Source organism: Struthio camelus, chromosome W (assembly GCF_040807025.1).
Source record: "Struthio camelus isolate bStrCam1 chromosome W, bStrCam1.hap1, whole genome shotgun sequence".
NCBI lineage: Eukaryota > Metazoa > Chordata > Aves > Struthioniformes > Struthionidae > Struthio > Struthio camelus.
In genome coordinates, this window is record NC_090981.1 from 22,905,272 (window position 1) to 22,919,775 (window position 14,504).

A 14,504-nucleotide genomic window follows, 5' to 3' on the forward strand; every position below is an offset into this window, starting at 1 on the left:
TGCAAGCAAATGAGCCTTAGCTTGGTACTTCTCAATTCATTTTTAAACACAAGGAATATACACCTACCAGCTGAGCATAGTACTGCATTTTATAGACATCTACACACTAGTTAACGATAAGCAGTCTCTTCATCTGCTCCATCAGTTCTGCACCCAGTAGGAAACTATGACGTATTTATTTCCAGTGCCTGAAACACAACTCACGCTATACAGCAAGAGTTAAGCCAGCTGGAATATACAGTAAATACTTGGTTTGTTTTATTCCCAGAACCATGGTATTGAGAGAAGATAATGAGCATTATTTTTCAACTGTCCCAAATGTAAGCATCTGAAAATCAGTACGCCCTTCCTTATCTTTAAGATTGTTTGCGATACAAGTAACCGGGCATCTCTCCTGGCAGTTATCTTCTTCCCTGAGGCACATTGTAAATTAAAAAACAAACAAACAAACTGAGGCTTAAAAATGTCAAGATTACAAGAGATGATGCATAGATTAAATATAGAGCTCAGCTGTGGTAAATGCAGGCCATCAAGGATGGCTTTCTCCTTGATGGTCAATAGAGAGGAAATCAATATCGAACATTCTAGTGTTGCAAAGCGTCAGATAGAAAGAGGTGGAAATCATACATAGAGGGAAAAAAAAAAAAAAAAGAGTGTTTAAAACAGACAGAGGAACTCATTATTTAACTGCTTTTATCTTCTGGCTGCTCACTTCCAATGTGTGGGTGTCCATCTCAGTTTCTAAATTCATATGCCCATACTGACTTCCACTCTTCCTCAGATCCCTACCTATTGTGCTTCTCTCCACCGCACAGCATGCCTCTAGCTGCATATTCTCTTGCAGGTTTTCAGTTTCCTAAACTTTGATTTGCTTCCCAATCTCACCGTGAGAACCACCCTAATGTTTTATTTGTGGCCTGATTCTCATGAAGAAGTAGTACCATCTACCAGACAAGTGTAAGGCTGTAGCCACTTCTGCTAAAGACAAGCTGTGGCTTTGGATACAAGCGCTGTCATTTTGCATAAAGCTGAAAGTGTACAAAATATAAGAAAGCTGTAATTGATGAGAACCCTTTTAAAAGGAAATTCATTATGAAATGCATGAACGAAAGACAATACTGAGCTGCTGGGAAAAGAAAAAAAAAAAACAAACAAGAAAACATAGAAATAGACTGCCTCTACCATCCTTGTAAGGCAGAAGAAAGACTTTAGAAAGACACTGCTTTACAGTCTTTAAGGGAAAAGTTTTGATTTCCAAGTAATTCTGAATGTTCCCCCCCTTTTTATGTCCACAACCTGTTTTCATGCAGAGAAACGACTCTCATTTTCAGTGGTGAAAATCACAAAATAGACTACCAATGTCCATTTTACACGCTTTTTTTTTTTTTTTTTTTTTTTTTTTACATTAAGACAAACAGTAATAGGGCAACTGGTAATTTAAAGTATGCAGAATGCTGCAATCTCCTGTAAAAGAAGCCTTTCTTCCAGAGTACATGACATGACTGGACTCTCAAAATGGCTAATTATTTCGTATATGGGTGAACGTTAATGCTGCGTGTTGGGGGTCCCCCTAACTCGAAAAGGCTTCGGCAGAAGCGGTTCTTAAGCTTTGGCCTATGGCTATATTTGTAATCAACAACAGTACTTGACCTAGACCATACCAGAATCATTTAAGTAAGAGTCTTGCTGATTTTCAGAACATATTTATGTGGAAAGAGCTCTCTTTTAGAATGAAAAGTTCTTCAAGGACTCCTGGTTTTATTTCTTTACATTCACGATAAAGATATCTAAAGCATGAGATACGTCTATGGAAGTAGACCAAAGCTTCTTGAGAGATTTCAACAGAAAGTGTATGTTACGCACACGTTTCTCTTCCAAAGTGGTCTTAAGTTTAATATCAGCACTGTTTCTAAAAAGAAACCCTTCAGGCAACCTACAGGGGCATAAGTAAGCTACTAGAATATCACCAACTACAGGTAAGAAAGGAAAAGTTTTGTTTTTTGTTTTTTGTTTTTTTTTTTTAAAAAGAGCAAAGATTTCTTTTTTCCTGAGCTACTAGCTTGCTGAACGCTTCCAGTCAAGAACCCTACGACTATATTCCTTTCATCTTTCAAGGACTGCAAGAGTAGGATGTAACGGATGTGCCTCAACATACTAATTCACTTGAGTCTTCATTGGCCTTCTGCTGCCTGCCTGGTCTAAGAAGTTGGACTAGTACCTACAGCATTAGATTTACAGTGATATTCTAGCAGTTGACTAGATATGAAACCTTTATGAGAGGCAGGGTTACAATTTCAAAAAAGGGGTAAATTAGATTATTGTATTAAAGACTACAAAGGTTAAGATCGAGTCCACTGTTATGAGCTACCAGCTTGCCAAGAAAGAAATACAAACTATTACAAATTTATTAAGTAGTAACTACTTGCTCCACATAAATGTTTCTCTGCTTCTGGTTGTAGTATCTTGTGGTTGTCAGTAGTAAATGCAGAGACATCAAAAAAAAAAAAAAACCCTTAGACTACAAAGTCATGCCCTTGATCAAGTTAGGAAGCAAGTTTTAGGACAGTTCACAGAATCTTCATTTTCTCCTTTTGTGTGCTCATTCTGTGTACTGAGCATAAAAGAGGAGGAGGGAAGCACAGAGTAGTGGTACATTATCATGAGGTTTCAGTCATGTAAACACAAAAGCAAGCCTGAAGTTAAGGTTTCACAAGCACACTTAAATATGGCAACTTCTACTTTTCAATACCTGACTTGACAAGCCAAGCAAGGTTCATCTAAGATCCAACAAATAGCTTGGGGGGTATAGACTCTTCAGAAACAAAAACAGTAGGAAACCTTTTCATTGATTTTGTTAATATTGATTATTCATCATTCTATTATCAATTCAATGTCCACTACCCTAGCATGGTCTGCTACTTACAGAGCAGATGATTAGCAGATAGCAAGAAAAGATTCAGCTGAAGAAGCAAAGTTGAACATAGCCATAGCAAAGCGTGGCTCCTTCCAAGAGTACTCCTCTCACTTTCCAATTTGGGGACATTGAATACGAACTATATCCCTAAAGTATGGGAGAAATGGCACCACTGTTTAACTCGTCTTTAAAAGACAGGCAAAGGAAGCTGAAATTGAAGCTGGAACAACTTTCTTCTCATGTGCAAAGTTCTAATTTTTATATACACACACAACCCCATATATACATGCATACACACACACCACCTATGTCTTTTAAATTAATTTACTCTACATCAGAAATTAGCCTTTGAAATCAGCCAGTGCAAATACTCAAGTTGTTTTCTGTACCCACACAGCTTCTAAGAGAATTAAAAATGCACATGAACATAAGAGCTTGACAGAGACCTGCAAGATTTAGCTAAAAATTGGCTAGTATGTTCACAACTGCAGGGAAGATGGAGGGTAAGATATTGCTCATATGAGGGGCAGAGAACACAGAACACTGACAGAACTAGTTCTGTTTCCTTAGAAAACAAAACCAGCTAGATACGCTAATCTGAGCGATATATACTACAGCACACTTTATATAGTACACAGCCCACAACACAGGGACAACTGTCTTCCACCTAACTACCTCAGAATACAACTCGATTTCTCCCTTTGGGTATTGGGAAGGGCACAAAAGCAAGTAGTGCCCTGGCCCTGGCAAGGCCTACCAGACCTAGCTTTGACTTAGAGGGAATACAAAGTGGCAGCACGCTAATACGCAGTGGGTCTGATAAACAACTGTAACCTATTGTACCACACATTCAGAAATTCCTGTATCACACCTGATTTGATCTTTCCGTGCATGCACTGGTGCAGGGGTCCAGGACCTCACAGTATCTCAAAACACGCAATCAGGTTACCATGACAAGTTTGTCAGCTGAGCTACAGCCAACTGCAAATGAGAGTTTTATCAGTCCTTCTCCAGTAAAGGCTCTGCCAAGTCACATTATTCTGCAATTGTTGCTGCCTACGGGCACACATGGAGTTTGTTGCAGTGGCTCAGCTGACGCACAGATACTTGGAAAGCCACTGTAACTTGATTCTGCATCTTAACCCTAAGGCTTTGATTATGCGCTACTTATCTTTTTGGAAGATTTCTAGCTGATTCTGAAGCAGTATAAAGAAAGAACTACGAATTCAGTTTAATTATTAGCAAGAAAACTATCATCCTCATTGTCCATATCAAGCAAAAGCTCTAACACATAAGGCAGATTCATAGCTGCCTCAGAGGCAGTGACATTTTCACTTTAAATACAGTTACCTTATAATCCTGAGACAAGGAACAGAGGAGAAGACATACTACAGCAAAACGAAACCCTCAATTTCTATGACTTCCTGAGGCCTAAATTGTCGCATAGGGTTTTTGGCTTGTTTTGTTTTTTTAAACAAAAGTCTGTTCTCAGATTTCTCTTTTCCTAAAAGGACATAATGTAGCGAAGGTATAGGTAACCATAACTTTCGCGGTTATAGTCCTGTGTAACTGGCTAATGTTCAGAAGCAGACAGGAACTGCCAGAACTTCTCCGCGCACACCAAGGACGAAGCTTATAGGCTTAGGGTAGAACTACAGAGACGATCCAAAGACACTTGAGGCATTAAAAGCAAAATGAAGAGTCATGGATAGTCAGTTATTCGCACCGACTGTGTCGGAGAGCTTTGGAGGTTGGTAGCTGGAGGGGGGCAGAAGACTACTGCACAATCAGCAGCTGCTCATCCAGAACGATGTAGGACAACAAGCTACCAAGAACAACTGCTTTATTGAGCGCATCATCGTGAAACCCAAGAAACTTTCAGGAGTTACTGAATTAAACATCAACTGCCAAATCAAGCGACAATTACTATTTCCCCTTAATGAAAACTGCACAAACCCTATAAAACCATTCTGAGCCATTTAGCAAGAGCCATTTAGCTTTCAGTTCACGTATCAAGGGAACAAGCTAAACCCAGAAGCTTAGGAAGTGCTTAAAAAAAGGTACAGAATGACAGAAAGAAAGGGGGGGGAAATCAGATCTTCTTAATTAGACTGGTTTTAAGAATCCAATCATTTAATCTCTTAAAGGATCACCACTAACACATGAAGACAAGATTAGCACTTCCTGTCAAGCCTTTAAAAGTTCAGGCTCTCCAACAGCTGAAATACACAACCGCAAACGCACCCTAGTTCAAACACTGAGTAAGTGTTGCTAAAAAGAGCTCTAAATACATTATTATCCATGAAGTAGATATTAAGGATTTAACTTATTTATCCTGAAGCAAACAACTTCCCCCTGTGCTTTCAAAAAATAAAATCCTATGTAAACAAGAGTACAAAATAAACCCAAGTATTCATTAATAGATGGTTGTTACAGATGTAGGAGAAATTACCTTTCAAATAGCATATGTCAGTCCTACTTTTTGTAATCTAGAAGGAATTAAAGTCAAAACGCTCTTATCAGTATGCTCAAATTATGAATCAAGATTAACATCTCTGATTATGGGATCTTCTAGTGAATTACAGTCAAATACTTTATCTAATTGCATTTTTTATAGTTATACATAATGGTTAGTACATAATTGTTCTTCACAGCATCAAATTACTTAACTTAATGCTGGTAATAGATTTTAATGAAATCTTCTGAGAGAATTTGAACTCGCAGATATTAGGCAATATAGCTTTTCATTTTTAATGCAAGTACTAATTGGTTTCCCTTGTTTAACAGTCGAATGCCTTTAGGCAATGAAGTAGAGACTCTCACAGTAGCAAAACTTTTAATGTAGTATTTAAATATTAAATCTGGTCAAATAATTTCTTAAGGATTTTGCTCCTTTCTTCTGCCAATTCTTACATATAAGAAAATAATTAAAGGGTTTTCATTCAGCCTAGCGGTACACCTCTGACTTGATGTCACTGAAAGGACAATGCTATATTTTGTCTAAGTTTATAACAGCACAACAGCGAAGGTTAAGTTATCTGCATAGGCGACCTATACTAATGAACCCTTTAATTTCCTGACTACAAAAATCTACTATGTTGCACTGCAAACACATCTTTTACTTCCCACATCTAAAGTTCTGTCCAATTTTTGGTCCAGAGGGCAACAAGAGACAGATGTGGTCTATCATACGCAGTGTCTAACCTGAAGCGACTTTACAATGGAAATTCCTATCTACGACATTTTTCTGCTTGCAACACAAAAATATAGTAGCAGAAGTGACAGGCTAGAAGACAGAAGCTATAAAACTGGAACTCTCTCCACAGCTGGAAAGAGAACATTTATAAGTTGACATACAATTGGAAAAGGGACACCTGTAAGTCAAAGATGAGTGAAAACAAACTAATGAACGTGATACAGAACTACTGTACAGATAACCACAATATCAAGATCTGAAGAAAAGAACAGACAGTCTGCTCTGTTTCTATAAATCCTAGGGATTTCAAGACAAACTGCTTAAGCCCTCTACTATGTTTTCTGGCAATCTAAAGATCTTTGAAATTCAACTGGCGCTGAATATGGGGATGCCTCTTTCCCTCTTCTCCCAGACCCCTAACCCCTTATATGCTGGCATTTCCTGATTTGGCAAATACTCAACCCTTCAGCTAAAGAACCACACGCATACTAAGAACACGCTGTCAGGGATACTAAACATCTGTAACACACTGACAAAACTTTGAGGGTAACTTTTTGAGAAATCTTAGAAAGCAGTGGAAAGGAAAAAAACAGTTTATAGGGGTTTATCTAAAAACTATGACAACTATGATTCTAAATAAAGAGATAGACCTAAGACGTGTGAGAGAGAGGGAAATCTTGGAAAATGAAAGAGAAGCAGGTACAGCAGCAGGAAAGATCAAGAGTCGTTTTGACAAAAAAAGAGGCAAAGAGTGAGAAGGAAAAAAAAAAAAAAAAGAAGGAAAGCATGGCCGTAGAGAGACAGTCACCCTGGTCACTAGCAAAAGGGTTGGTGCTACTCAGAGGAGGAGGTAGGCAGGAAAAATTCTCTTGCTGTGTTACACCAGTTTTGACTCCTTAACCGGACATTTTTTTGGTATGGAAACGTCTAGGACTAATTTCAGGATTCCAGGACTGAAAAGAATATACAGGCTCTTAAAACATTGCTTCTACCTATATTTGGGTCCAATCAAATAAAACATTGCCTCTAATTTGGCTGTAATACATAAAATAACACTGAATTCACTTTACTGAAAAACTCTTAAGGAGAAAGATAGGCTGTCTTAATTCTACAAACGAGAACACAAAAGTAGCCTTAAAAAGATCTGACTCTACTGAAAGAACAAATGATTAACGTTGCACATTCACAGGAGGATTAAGTGATTCAGTAGACTTTTTATTTAAAGAAAAATTTCAGCAAACGTCTGTCAAGAAAGTAATCTCTTCTAACCCTTGCTCATCCAAACTATCTGCATTATCAAAGCCTTTAATACCTTGGATACTCCTGGGTTTGCTGGCATTATCAAAGTCACAGACCTTCTCCCATTTCTCTCTCACTGCTTCAGGAGTCATTGGCTGATTCTTTCCTCTTACAAGAGCACCCAAGGATCGCTCCCAGCGCACTAATGAACAGAACAGAAACAGAAGACATTGACCAGAGAGTTCAAGCTGGTTATCACAATAAAAAATGAACTTTTAGTTTCTTTAGAGCACTTTTCATCTAGGCCACTACTTGCAAGCCTGCGGAGGAAAGGAACAGCTTAAAAGCACTCCAGTGTAACTCATCAGTATCACTTTTAGTAGAACTAAAAGGGCTCATTGCTTTCCACTAAAAAAAGTAAAGTGGATCCCGTGTAGTGAAAAGCTGAGGCAGTTTGTGTCTAGAGACGTTCTTTTCTGACACGATTTTGGCTACTGCTGCTTAGGATTCTTCTGAAAGTCTTGGGAAACTATAGGGAAAACGTGAAAACGGCTTGTTACCTATTAAAGAATGTTTATACAGTAGCCAGCATCTCCAAATTGTTCCCGCAGTCTTATTTCAATACTGATTCTTTGGAGAAAGTTACCGGTAAGCTAACACGAATCCAGTTCTGGAAGAGTATTGATTTCCTGGATCCCAACTAATCCTTAATTATTTTTTTTTTGCTCCCAATTAGCAATAGACAATGAATAAGGCCATACTGATACTTAATTAGTAACCTGTTCTCATTTTAAAGATCTCAACAGAAACCATTACAACGACGAAAAAGGTTCTTTTCTTCTGACCAGAGATGAGGAGGAGCCACAGATTTTCAGCTGTATGGAAACTCCACTCCTTGTGGAGGACAACAAAAAGTTTTTCCTGGGTAGCATATTAAACAGGTTAAACAAACCAGAACAGAAGTGTAAAACTGTGAAGAGCCAGTTCCAGTGCCATCAGAAGGTTCACAGTCGGTCAGAAAGGGATAGGATTCACTGCTTTCTCAATTTGAGAGGAAAACAAAAAAGGTCTTTTTGAAAGAAGGGAGAACAACTTGAATTTAATGGTCCTACTTTTCAACCCACACTATTGCTGATGGTATTCACGTAGGCTGGAAAGTCCTTACTTTAAGAAAATAGTACTGCGCTAGGTTCAACATACTCAGAAAGAAAGTTAATGAGATTTCACACACTGAAATAAGTTCCCCATCTGCTCAGCACTAACCAGCGTCTGCGAATTCTCTTTCCTCTCATATTTGAGCTGGTTTCTGGAGTCACTCAAGGAAAATACTTAGCTGGCACAACTACTGGTAACTACAAGGCAAGCTGCCTCAAAACGTCAATGTATATCGCTAATATTTTTATAGGAGTGGCAAGGAGTTTAAAAAAAAAAAATCTGCTTACCAGTGCTACTTTTATACCATGAAAAATGGAAGCATTCAAGAAAGGGCAGCATGTACATGCCACAAGAAAAAAAAACAAACAAACAAAAACAAACCTGCTCTTGACTTGAAGATATCCTTAGCATCCAGGAGTTAACGTTACTTAGGTAGATTTTCAATTACTGTCAACTAGCTCAAATCATAACAGAGCACAGTGTATAGTTTCACTTTCCCACTTGTAGTGAAGTTTGTCCCTTTAACTTAACATAAATAGCCCCCACAGAACCCTGGGTTTTCTCTAATATTCTCTTGTAAACAAAACTGTCTTGAGCAGAGGTAACTGCACAAAGAGGCTGCATAATTTTGCTGCCAATTGAAAACTCAAAACCAACCTTGCAGCATCCCAAACACTTACATTTTCCAATCCATCCAGCTCCCACCTGTCAAGAAAGAAAATCAACAGCTTATCACGTATTACTAAACAAGGTTGTGGTGATGTAGGGAAATAAAACCACAGTTCAGAACAAACTCCATACAGTGAGGTTTCTGAAGTACTACTAATTGTAGTTAAGTTTAGTTAAGCACTGGAATGCTAGCAATATAAAATCTCAAGAACAAGATACCAATGGCAGACAACTACTTCCATCCAACTTGGGAGCTAACATTTGGATGAGTGTGCCCATAAGCATTCCATAACTAAGGAATTCAGCCAAACATACTGTGTAATATTCTCTATGCAACTCTACAACAGGAGATTCCCAGGCAGAAACCTATCTTTATGCTTTCTCAGACCAGTGACATGAAGGGGAAATGCAACCCTTAATAAAACAAAAATAAAAACAAGAGGGAATATCTTGTCAAAGACTCTCTTCTCCTTTCTTACCCCTTTAAAAACAAATAAATAAATAAACAATCAAAAAAACCCACAGAGGTATTTACAAAATGAAAGTTATTTCAGAAAAACCTACAGTCCTCTACCTTAACAAAATTTTTCTTTTCTTTTACTAGTCAGTGGTAAAGTCTTCCATCATTTGGTAGATTTGCTACTACAAGGCCAAGAAAATATTACCTCAAAAGATCACTAAATAATGAATTTCAGGAAACTACCCAGAAAGCACATTTCCTACGGAAGGTGTCAAACTCCTAACATAATGCCACCCCACTGTATTGGTACACTGTTAATCTATAGTCCAAATAACATATGCAGTTTATGAACATACTGTCATCTTCCAGATAAATCAAATGCACGTTAGTATGTTAAAAATGTATTGTTACAGAGGAGGAGGACAGAAAACAGTATATAAATAAACAAAGGGCTTTACACTGGAGAAGAGAGGAAAAGAAGAGCCCATCTTAAACAGCGAGATCTAGTTACCAAGTCTAAAGCATTACTGTAAAATTGTAAGATTTTGGTCTACTTTAGATTTAGAAAAAAGTTACAATAAGAATTGTAACAACTGATAACATTCCGAGCGAGCATACATCAGCATTTAACAGTTTCCTATTGCCTGACATTCTTGTCATATACGATACAAGGTAAATGTTACTTGCTATGCTGAGTATGCAGTTTATAATCCACATTTTGTGGTCATTACACTGCCAGCATCTTACGTGATAACTGAGCTTTAGTAAAAAGTTTAAGATTGCACAGAGTAAAAGCTAATGATTGATTTCCAGCAAGCAAGAAATAAAAAAAAATTACCTCAAACAGACTGCCATTCTCCTGACAGCTCTCGTGACAAAGCCAAAGAACTAAGGGAGCAACATACTCTGGTTTGAAAGCATCAACCATATCTAAAATAAATGGGGTGTTAGGGGAAAGGGAGGAGAAAAATAAAAATCACGCAATAGAAATACGATACGATTTCACCAAATTATTACTCTAACACTTTCTGATCAGTACTAGAACCAGGCAGAATTTAACAGAGTTGTGCAGTAAAAAGAAAGAACAAACAAATATTTGAAGTTTCATTAAATCTGAACAACTTGTGACAGGTGCATAGTTCCTTTAAATCTGATCATACCGGTTGCAAGCGAGACAGGTGAAAGACTGTCTCACTGTTGGGAACCATAAAGTCCAAACTGCAAAACCAGGTAGCTGCCTAAACGCTTAGCTGAGGAAACCTGGGCCAAAGCTTGGACGCTCCCAGTTGACAGGCAACATGAGACAAGGACAAGCCAGCTGGACATAAGTCAGACAGAAACGTACCTGAGCAACTTCCATTTCAATCTGCTACTTGTTTATGAATAAGGGGGAACATGAGAAGATTTGCAGCTGCTGAATGTTTGGGAAATAACTCATTTGGAAGTGATACGTTCCGAGATTTCCAAATGAAATATTGGGAGTGATCAGCCCTGATAGATGTATATATTAACTGATTTTGGAGATTTTCATTGTCCTCTGGAACAAAAGAAAAAATTTGGAAAACTACAAAAAACTGCCATATAGCAGAAATGTGATTTTCCAGGCAGCTCTCACCAGATATTCTATCAACTTTCTGAAAATAGTAATTAAATTTGTTTAATTTCCTTTTTCAGGCTTGAAGCTATTATCGTTTCAGCAGCAACAGATACATAGTTGTTCTGCAGAAAAAAAGTCATTTAGCATTTTAGCATCTTTAAATATACCCTGAGACCCGAACAGGTTAAAAGTTTAGCAGAGCAGGTATTTCTTAATAGCAGACTTGAAGTAAGAGAAGTTCATTTTTAGAAGTTCCATGAAGGTAACAGGAGATAGAACTTCATTTAATATGGAGTACTTAATGCTTTGTAACTTTGTAACTGCATCACAAAAGCCTTAGGCTTTTCTAAAGCATTTCACTTCCTGCCACAGGGGGAAAAAAAAGACGGAATAGGCTGATTCTAGAAGACCTTTACAGAGCAATTTCTTTTTACAGAGGCGTCTCTCTGAATTCTTTGCATTTCTTTTGATCGCTTGCCTAACTAGTCCGCCTACTTATCCTAAATTTACACACAGCTCTGTCTCGCACAACAATCTCCATACTGGCTTCTTAGTGCAGTTCTCTGTTAAAACCTGTTCACATATTCAAAGATTAGTAACTGTGCAATTCAGAAATACCTAATACATTAGGCATCTGTGTTTATCATCTGCTGCTGCTCCTGGAGCTAACGACTATATACACGAGGTGTTATGCAAAATAAGACATTTTTGCAATCAGACAATATCGTAACAAATGAAGACACTCTACAAACATATGATTCAGTAACTACTGAAACAAACCTTTCCACTGCCTTAGGATGATCTTGAAAGAGGATATAATTAAAGAGCATTGCCAAATACAATTGTTTTTGTGAATTACAAAAATTGCTTTATATCTTGTGACAGAAAGTAAGAATTTCTAACACATAAAACGGGGAAGTTGGCAGTCCAAAGAAAAACAGAAGGACATTAGGAACAGCAAATTAACAGTTTTTGAAACGTAATGGATTTGCATTTTGTAACTGATAAGAAAGCCATGCTTCACCTCTCTGAAAAATGTCAGTACCCATCGACCTTAAATAATTCACCTTGTGGCATGACAGTCTGGGTCAGCCTGGATCCAGCAGTAGGTGCAATTGTGTTGCAGTGGATGTTGTATTTCCGGCCTTCAATTGCAATTGTGTTTGAAAGACCCAAAAGGCCAAGTTTTGCAGCGCTATAGTTTGCCTGACCAAAGTTTCCATATATTCCAGCAGCTGAGCAAGTCATAATTATTCTTAGGGAAAGAAAGAAAGAAAGAAAAAGTTAAACGTTCTCTCCAAGTTATTTACTTACACATGACACTATTTTCTGGCTTTGATATGGGATAGTCTCCATATTCCTGCAAATGAAAACATGTAAAATAAGAATCAAAACATTATTTTGTATTTTTTAGTAAGAAGCAGATGCCTTGTTTGGCTGATGGAAAACATCAGACAAATCCTGAGGGATAGGCGCAGCAGTGGGAAACCAACAAAGCCCTGAGCCTTTTTGAGTTACAGTGGAAAATCAGAATAGCTACTCTGTGACAACCGAGTATGGTACTGGAAAAAAAGTAGTTTTCTTTTCACCCTCTAGCTGCACTTCAAACGATGACATTAAACAACAAATGCCTTCAGTGGCCAGAAAAAAAAAAACATTTCCTTAAAAGCGGCTTCTTAACATCTACTTGATAATACATGAAGATGCGTTCTTACAAAATTCACAGAATTTTCACGGAATTAACATATGTTAAACACATGAGAGGGAGAACGTTTATACTAAAGCAGCAAAATCTTGCCCCTTGTCCCCTAACACTACTGCTGTTGAAATGACTGAACTGTTCACAAGGAAGCTCTAGAACCACTGCATTTTATAGTAGTTTTAAAACATGAAAATATTGTGCTGCATGTTTCTTCACAAATCAGAATTCAGAAGAGGCGGCGTCATACCTTCACTTCTAAAAAGAAGCCTTATCAGAATCAGTTCCTATCTACTGGAAACACATTGCATACCTGGCATCAAAGTCTATTTCATTTTTTTAATCATTCGCTTCACTGACAGTAACACATTGTTTATTTATCTAAGTAAAAGGGGGTTATTAGTACTGTCTCAATATGGTCAATATGAAAAAAGCTACAAAATCTATAGAAAGCAAGCATTCTGCAGCTGCCACACATATATACGTAACCTGAAGAGGCACTCACTAACATTATTATCTGAGCACATACATAAAAGGAGTCTAAAGAAGCATTTTCCTAAATGGATGCAACTCCTGAGATTTAGCCATGCATTCTCCCTGCTTACTGGGCTCCTGATTTCTTCCCTTTTCTTTCCAGTCCAACTGCCTGGACGACAAGGAATGTCATTTTGGTCACAGAATGAGGAAGAAATTAACACTGCTTTAAACATGTGCGTATTGTGGTAAAGAACAAGATCAATTTAATCATGTTGGTGTTTTGCAACAACAGAAGAAACAACAAAAGCGAAAAACTCGAAGCTCTGAATTGACAGTACTGTTTCAGCTAAAGGTAACGCATACTAAAATAGACTACGAACACCCCACAATTACTGTGAGACAAATCTTTACCCAAAGGGAAACAAATCACCCCCTAAAGAACAAGAACCACAAGCAGAACTGGATGCACCTGCCAATGGAGGAGTAGGAGGAAATACTCTCAGATATGCAGTCACATGCATATATTACCAAATATTTCTAATGACTTCTAATGAAGAGAAATGGTATTGCTATAACCCTGTAGCTCCAGTCTGGGATAACTCCATTTACATGAGGAGCAACTTTAAAGGTTTCTACGTGTGGAGGTGGTGGTGGCAGCAGAACTGAAAGGATAAGATCTCATACATCTGGAAGCCAATTTTGTTCATCTCAGGGACAGCGAAAAAACGACAAGAAACACCTTTACTGCCAGGGCATACAGTCTGCTCTTCACTGTTGGGGAGGAGCGGGGGAATAAGATGTACACATTTTACCTGCCAAACTTCTGATTTTTCATATGATTCCATGCAGCTCGGGTGACCAGGAATGATCCCCTCAAATGAATTCTGTGAATTATATCTAGGATCAAATTAATGGCAGTTTAATAAACCTCGGAATTAATTTGCCAACTTGAAATACACAGCTTGTTTCTTCTTCATAACAAGAACTGCATTCTCTTTCACGCTCTCAAATGGTGACTAGAAAGGGATGCTTTCATCCTTTTTTTTATAGATCACTCTGATGCGTTTGCCTGAACTAAGTGTCAGCCATGCTGAGAGT

General features: G+C 37.9%; 1 protein-coding gene across 1 annotated transcript in view; it reads right to left on the reverse strand.

The window, feature by feature from the left end:
• Positions 1 to 14,504, reverse strand: part of LOC138064308 (peroxisomal multifunctional enzyme type 2-like) — a 66,799-nt gene that overhangs the window by 41,095 nt on the left and 11,200 nt on the right. The window contains exons 7-11 of the mRNA XM_068926187.1: positions 14,219 to 14,303; positions 12,298 to 12,485; positions 10,472 to 10,563; positions 9,185 to 9,209; positions 7,423 to 7,551 (exon numbers count right to left, since the gene is read on the reverse strand). Coding sequence (XP_068782288.1) covers positions 7,423 to 7,551; positions 9,185 to 9,209; positions 10,472 to 10,563; positions 12,298 to 12,485; positions 14,219 to 14,303 — 519 coding nt within the window. The remainder of the gene's footprint in view (positions 1 to 7,422; positions 7,552 to 9,184; positions 9,210 to 10,471; positions 10,564 to 12,297; positions 12,486 to 14,218; positions 14,304 to 14,504) is intronic.